Source organism: Oryzias melastigma, linkage group LG17 (genome assembly GCF_002922805.2).
Source record: "Oryzias melastigma strain HK-1 linkage group LG17, ASM292280v2, whole genome shotgun sequence".
NCBI classification, from domain to species: domain Eukaryota; kingdom Metazoa; phylum Chordata; class Actinopteri; order Beloniformes; family Adrianichthyidae; genus Oryzias; species Oryzias melastigma.
The window spans coordinates 2,035,259-2,043,120 of NC_050528.1; the positions used below are offsets into that span (position 1 = coordinate 2,035,259).

Below are 7,862 nucleotides of genomic sequence, written 5' to 3' on the forward strand. Positions count from 1 at the left end.
GGGGGGGGGGGGGGGGGGGGCGCACATGGCAACAATTTGAGCTACTGTTGGATTTTTCCGTATGAAACGGAGCTGCAGCAGATTCTGTTTTGAAGAAGTTTGTTCTGCTCCGGACTCTCTGGTTCTGGACTAGAAGTCTTTATTTAATCAGCCGTGTGATTGATGAGCAGCAAGTCAAGTCAGTCTGTTGTAGACTTGTCAACAGCTGTCACACACATATGGGAGTGACTGAATGAGTCGGCATCCAAACAGTTTGTGGATAGAGACCAGGAGTGACGCCCAGCGTCTGCTGGATGCTGCAGCTTTCAGTCGTCAGAATCCAAACCAGGAGCCAGAGCACACATTGTTTCCACCTCAGGTAATCTGAGAACTTAAAGCTGCTGTTTCTTTAACAAAGTACTGAAGTGGATGATAGCTTCTCCAGACTGTTAGCTTGATCGTACATCTGAAAATATTTCCATTCTTACCACGTTCTCTAGTTTCCCATAAAGCATAGCTGTGGTATGCCTGAAGATCTGAGCAGAAAAGTCTTCAACCAAACCCGTCTTCCGCTTCATTCAGTCACACATTCCATTATGTTTTTAAATCTAATTCAGTTTAGTATAAAGTTCAGTTCACGGGCCTCAGCCTGGACATGCTAATGTCCAGGCTGAGGCCCGCGGGTCAAGCCGACCCCTGGTCTAGTTTAATTAGGTCTGCTGCCCCATTGATAAAAGTATCTTAAACGTGACTGGAGACCTGCACCCCCCTTCACACAACTGTTACTGGGATAGGCTCCAGCATCGCCCTCATCTAGAAGGATCTCATGACCGGATCGACTGTCCGTCTCTTGTTGGTTTATGACTGCAGGGTCGCCCTTTACTTCCCATTGAATCTGTAATCCACGTTTGATCAGAGTCTTTAAGCTGGAAGTCAATTCTGTCATCACAGACTCATCATTGAGCCCATTAACATCTCCTCCTCTAGCTTCATGATTGATCGGTTCATCATGTTGGTATTTATCTAGATCAGCTGCATTCTGATGGTGGAGTTATTCTTTGAATCCTACAGTCTTGGAGTGGACTATCGTAAACATCCTCTGGATTCTAACCAGCAGTTGTTGTCTTCCCTCTGCAGGGTCCTCCTGGGCGTCCCGGCATTCCGGGTTCAGACGGTGTTCCTGGACCTCCAGGAACCATCCTGATGCTCCCGGTAAGTGCTGCTGCTCTCCACAGTCCCCTCTGCTGGTTCCTCCCCGCACCACCAGCAGGCCACGGGTCATAACCTTTTTTCAGGCTAACAAATCACCAGCGCTGTAAATGTCCGTCTGTCCGATGGTTCAGTTCAGTTCAAAGCTTTTATCTCAGACATTGAAGAAGAGTAAGTAGAACAACAAATAAGAAAATCATAGAAACAACAAAAGTCTGAAAGGGAGTGAGAAGAAGAAAAAAATCTTATAAATTCTCACTCCTGTACATTATATCAATATATTCCTAAGCCCAGTACTCATAAAGTTAAAGTTGAGTGCTATAGACAAAAGTACCTAATATTACAAATATACATGTAAACACATGAAGGTTGTTATTCCACAATCTCATTTTATAGTCACACATATTTACAAACGCTAATGTTTTGTTTTGTATTTGTACATATTTGTCAATAATCATAGTTCTGTATTTATACTTAAACTGTCTTATGTTTGGACATTGTTTCAAGCATTTACTGCTTCTGTTCCACAGTTTCACTCCACATATTGAAACACAAAACCTTTTTTTATTTGTCCGTGCTTTATGCTGGAAACATTTATTTTTTTCCCTAAGATTGTATTTTTCCTCCTTTTTAATGAATAATCTTTGGATATTGGTTGGTAATAAATTGTTTTCTGCCTTAAACATTGTTTGAGCTGTACAATACTCCACTAGATCATAAAATCTGAGTACTTTTGATTGGATAAACAGTTTGTTTGTGTGCTCCAGGTAACCTGCTTTGTGAATTATTCGTGTTGCTCTCTTCTGAAGAATTGAAAGTGAATGTAACGTTGTCTTATAGTTATTTCCCCAAACCTCTACACAGTAAGAAAAATATGGTGAGACCAGTGAACAGTACAAAATGTGGAGTGATTTATGGTCCAGAACCAGTTTTCTTCATTTAACACAGAGACACTTCTGGACACTTTAGTTTGTAAATAGCGAATATGAGCTTTCCAGGTCAGTTTTTCATCTATTATAGAGATGTATTTTCATAAATTCTTACAAGTTTCACCCCATTTATGTGCATGTCAATGTTTACATTTTTACCACTATTATTACCAAATAACATTATTTTTGTTTTACTTAAATTTAGTAAAAGGTTATTTACATCAAACCACATCTTCAGTTTTTCCATCTCCGTCTTAACAATTTCTATGAGTCGCTGCGAATCATCCCCATCACAAAAACATTTGTGTCATCAGCATATAAAAATAATTGTAATAAACTAGAAACCTTAAATAAATCATTAATATACATGATAAATAATATTGGCCCCAAAACCGACCCCTGAGGGACACCACAAACAATGTCCAGACATTGGGAACAAGCACTTCCAACCTTCACAAACTGTTTTCTGTTCCTTAAATAGCTTTAATCCAGTCTAACACTCTCCCCCTAATGCCATACCGTTCCAATTTATTAATAATCTGTAGTGATTAATTGTATCAAAAGCTTTTTTAGATCGATAACTATTCCAATTACATGTCTTTTGTTATGAATTGCATTGGTTATATTTTCCATCACATTCATAATGACGTGGATCGATTTGAGCTGAACCCATGTTGTCCTTCGTTGAGGATCTTGTATTTGTCGATAAAAGAGTCTAATCTACTTATGAAAATGTTTTCAAGAATTTTTGAAAACTGTGATAGAAAGTGGTCTATAGTTTGTGAAGTGATGCTTGTTTCCAGTTTTGTACAGTGGTATGACTTTTGCTATTTTCATTTGATTTGGAAAGAACCTGTTTGGAATGACAGATTACAAATATACTCCAATGGTTTCAGGATCACATCAGTTACTTTTTTAACCAAAGCCACGTCGATGTCATTCACATCGTCATTCATTCCTCTCACGATCTTTAAGATTTCATTTTTGGTTACTAGTATTTCCACATCTTTTTCTAATGTCCTTGGCTCCATAATTTGTTTTTCTAAATTGGGAAATCATTAAAACTTTCAGCAATATCCTCCATTTGATACATTTCTTTTTCTTTGCTAATGAAGTATTTTGGAAACATATTTTCCTTGTTACTTCTTGAATACTATTAAGTATGCCCCATGTTTTTTTAATATTACTTTTATTTTTCTCTAAAAGTTTTCAATAATATTCCTACATACATGTTCTTATAATTTGCGTTAATTTATTTTTGTATTTTTTATATTTAATTTCTGCTTCTTTGGTTCTCTCTTTTAAGTCGTTTTTATAAAGGGTATTCTTTTTCTTACATGCATTTTGCAATCCCTTTGTAATCCATGGGCAATGAAAATAATAGATTTTTTGTTTAATTTTAACTGGACCATGTGTGTCATACAACATGGTGAAGACCGATGTAAAACTGTCAGGACTGTGATTGTGTGTCTGTGTGGGAGGGGTCGGTCCACAGCTTTACAGCTACAAAATGTCAAAACACTGCGCAGGAGACCATCAGCTGTGTCGCTGTCGGACAGGAAGTCTTCCTTTTCTGAAGCGGATTTCTGCTGTGTGTTTGATAGTTTCGTGCCGGGGGCGAGGCACACAAGGGGCCTGTGGTGACGGCCCAGGAAGCTCAAGCTCAGGCCATCCTGTCCCAAGCTAGGGTGAGTATCAGTTACACACATGAGCGGTTCAGTTCAGCAGAAACACTCGTTCATAAAGTGATGTTCATCAGGCAGAGCGCTGATTCATCCTCAACGCTCCTGAATCCACCCAGATCTGATTTTGATCCACTATGATCCACTATGATCAACTAATAGAGTCAGAAATGTTTCAGCAGCAGCTAAAGCAGCAACAGATGTTCACACCTAACGTCTGACATCCGCAGAGCAGCAGGAAACTTTCCTGTTTGGAGCTTTCTGCAAAGTGGGAAGCATTGTTAAACAGATGGAGATCATTAGGTTTTACACAAACACCGACCTTCAAATCAACAACACTTTTCTCAGCTGAAAGGCTGCCGGAGCCTCTGAGAGTCAGAGTCTCAGCACCAGACGTGGTCCAGAGAGGACACTTTTCCATCACACATCCGTCTGTTTCTCCAACACAGATGGACGGGAGCGTCTTCCCATCATCACACACACATTTCTGATGAAGACAAAGTCAGTCCTGATTTCTGAGGTAGAGAAACAGAAAACATCAGAGAGCTTCAGGAAGTCACATTCCTCTGGAGAACATCTGAAGAGAAACAGGAAGGACACTCATGCAGTTACTGACAAACATTTGTTTTGATATGACAACTGTGTGTGTGGGGGGAGGGGGGGGGTTCTGTAAATCCTAGGAGATCATTGAGAACTTGAAGGAAAACTGTTTTATCTCCGGAGTTCTTCATTCTTCATACAGAACATTCTGGAGTCGTTCTACTGCAGCATCTCATGTTGCTGACATAGTTCTGCTTCGGATCAGTCTGTGACCTTTTCTGTGTTTTCTCTTTGATCTCCAGCTGAGTATGAGAGGATCTCCGGGCCCGGCGGGACTAACTGGAAGACCTGGTCCAGTGGTTAGGCAGCGACCCTCAGATCTCCATGTCCTAGTTTTTATCAGGATTCATGAGATTTTAAGCTGAAACTGTCTTTGACATCAGAAATGTGCTTCTGTCATGAAAATGGCTTCAGGACCTTCCAGGTTACTGGGTTCATTCTGGGACCTCCTTTGAGTTGGTTTTATGATCCAAATGTTGATAAAATTGGTGAATCAATCTGAATTGATTTAACCTTAATAGATCAATATTGATCCATAAAAATATAGATCGCTTTAGCACATTAAGCTAAAGTCTGCTAGCTTGATGCTAACGTTTAATGGTATTTCCCATAGGATGGCTAATGCTAACGCTTGGTCGACCTAAACATACATTCTGACTAAATGAAAATCTTAATTTACTAACAGACATGAATTTTTCAAACTCTTTTGAGGAGATATATATATCTATATCTATATATAGTGGTCTAAAACACACATTTTTTCCTCATTCTTTCTTCCTCTGGAATAAGGTGTAATTCTATAGCACGATCGCCACCTAGTGGCCAAACTGAAACGTCCTCCAGGAGAAGCAGAACAATGTTTACATGTTAATGATCTGAACATTTTAGTTAGAACTTCTTCTTTAGAGAATCCATGTAACTCTGGATGATATTAACAATCTCAGTATTTCACAGTATGTGAACTGGATCAGATTAATATAAATATCTTTAAAACATATAGTATATTATTAATGTATTTCCAGACAAATGTGTCTGAATGTGTAAACCATGTAAACTCAAAACTGGATTGAATGGAAAGGATAGAAAGAATAACAAAAATAATTGAATGGAATGGATCCAGGCTCTGGTGAATCAATAGTTTCTGGAAATTCTTACGGATATCAAGCTCTAATCCAAAGGAAGTCTCTGAATCGGTGGGTTTGATTGGTCGTGGCTAAAGAGCAGCAGGAAGACACTGGTGTGCTTTTCTATTTTCACACAGGGAAACCCTGGAGCTCCAGGACTCAAAGGTGACAGTGGAGACTCCGGACCGCAGGTGAGAGGAAGACTCACCGATCCTTTGGAATGTTTCCTTCACAAACTGTTTGGCCCGTTCTTATTTTTTTCTCTTTCCATCGTCTCGGCCGGCAGGGCCCCAGAGGTCTTCAGGGACCAACTGGTCCTCCAGGAAAGGCGGGAAAACGGGTACAAGCTTCTTTCTAATTGGCTGATGCAAATGTTTTAATGTTTTGGTCTTGTGTCATGTGATGGTGTCAAGCATCTCATCTGCTGCCAATAAAGACCTTCCTTCATTGGAATCATAAAGAAGATGTTTACTCTATTCATTATAAACTGGAAAAGAGCTTTCTGAGTCTCACCTGTCCTCTCCAGGGTCGTAACGGCGCCGACGGAGCCCGAGGCATGCCTGGAGAGGCCGGAGCCAAAGTACGCTTCATCATCATTGATGTGAAGATGTCTGCTGAGTGAACGGCTCTGCAGCCTAAAGTCACTTTGTTCTTCTCTGCTCAGGGTGACCGCGGGTTTGACGGACTGCCAGGCCTTCCCGGACAGAAAGGTCACCGGGTGAGTGTTGGTTCTGGGACGGGTATCATCAGTCACAGAGGGTAACCCTGCAGTGGTTCCAGCATCCAGCTGTCAGAGCTGCTCTGAGCTGGATGCTTGTGGGGTCACCGAGCCCAAACCCAAATGCAGAGAAGAGTATTTGCAGACGCTCAAGTCTTGAACCATACTGAGTAATTATATGGAGGCGGAGGAGGCCCGGCTCCTGCAGCAGCAGCAGTACAAAGCAGATATTTTTGGCCAGTGCCAGCTGTGGTGACTGTGCCGCCTGCTCTGTCTGTTTTTGCTCTTGTGGTCCACAGGCTTTGGAAAGCCAGAGCTCCATCTTTGTACTCCAACACCTCAGAAATGGAAATTTGGAGGACTCGCCCCCTAATCTTTTCTGTCTGATCTCTTTCAGGGGGAGCAGGGCCCCACGGGGCTTCCAGGCCCCCCAGGACAGGACGGTCCCAGAGTAAGCAGCTCCTCAGAGAGCATCTTTCCTGCGGGATTGATCGTCCTAATGGTGATCCTGTTTGTCTGCTGAACACAGGGAGAAGATGGCCAGGTTGGACAAAGAGGCGTGGCTGGAGAGAGTGTAAGTACTTCTACTCTGATTACCTGAAGTTCCAGAGCTTCTTGGAAACTCCCATCAGCCCTGACTCAAAGCGAGGCTTGGCAGTGCGCCCATCCTCCCGTCTGCAGGACCTCTGCCAGTCTCATTTGCTGCTTCGCACGTCAGATCTGTGAGAACATTCCAGCGTCTTCTGCTGGTGAAATGAGGCAGAGCTCCATTACTGCCACTTTGTTCCTCGTCACACCAGAGCAGACGGATTCCGTCTGCGGCTGCGCTTGCAGCAGCCGCTCAGATTTAAAGCACTGGAATGTCTCTGAGCAGTTGAACACGTTTCAAATCAGATCAACTTTATTTCTGCAGCAGCTTAACCCTTTAACCACCACACCAAGAGAGAAACAATCAATAAATGTCTGCTGTGAATGAACACATAAAGAGTTATGCAGATAACCAAAAACGGTGAAATAACTGAAGTCATGTTTGATGTTCTAGTGTCTTCAGAATAGCTCCTTTGCTCTGATCACTGCTGTGTACACGCTTTCATTCTCTGGATGAGCTTCCAGAGGTCGTCATCTGAAATGGTTTTCCAACAACCATAAAGGAGTTCCTGGAGGTGCTCAGCACTTTTTAGCCCCTTTGCCTTCACTCTGCAGTCCAGCTCACCCTAAACATCTCAGTGGGGTTCAGGTCCAGCTGACTGTGGAGGCCAGGTCCTCAGCTGCAGTTCTCCATCACTCACCTTCTTGGTCAGATTGTCTTTACATAACATTAAGGGAGCATCTACAATGTAAACAGTCATAGAGAAACCATTGAGAAGGTGTCCAAACCATTGGTCTGTACTGTATGTCTGAAAAAACATCTTCAAATCGGATGAGGTACTCGACTGATGAAAGATGAAAGACGACAATAGATCCAATAAAACTCTTCAAAGGATGGATGATGGATGGATGATGGATGGATGGATGGATGATGGATGGATGATGGATGGATGGATAATGGATGATGGATGGATGATGGATGGATGATAGATGGATGGATGATGGATGATGGATGATGGATGGATGGATGATG

The 7,862-nt window shown here is 42.0% G+C and overlaps 1 protein-coding gene across 1 annotated transcript in view; it reads left to right on the forward strand.

Annotated features, from left to right (window-relative positions):
* Window positions 1-7,862, forward strand: part of LOC112139449 (collagen alpha-1(XI) chain) — a 58,788-nt gene that overhangs the window by 22,918 nt on the left and 28,008 nt on the right. The window contains exons 12-20 of the mRNA XM_024262260.2: window positions 1,117-1,191; window positions 3,722-3,805; window positions 4,642-4,698; window positions 5,661-5,714; window positions 5,810-5,863; window positions 6,050-6,103; window positions 6,188-6,241; window positions 6,639-6,692; window positions 6,771-6,815. Of these exons, the coding sequence (XP_024118028.1) occupies window positions 1,117-1,191; window positions 3,722-3,805; window positions 4,642-4,698; window positions 5,661-5,714; window positions 5,810-5,863; window positions 6,050-6,103; window positions 6,188-6,241; window positions 6,639-6,692; window positions 6,771-6,815 (531 nt within the window). The remainder of the gene's footprint in view (window positions 1-1,116; window positions 1,192-3,721; window positions 3,806-4,641; window positions 4,699-5,660; window positions 5,715-5,809; window positions 5,864-6,049; window positions 6,104-6,187; window positions 6,242-6,638; window positions 6,693-6,770; window positions 6,816-7,862) is intronic.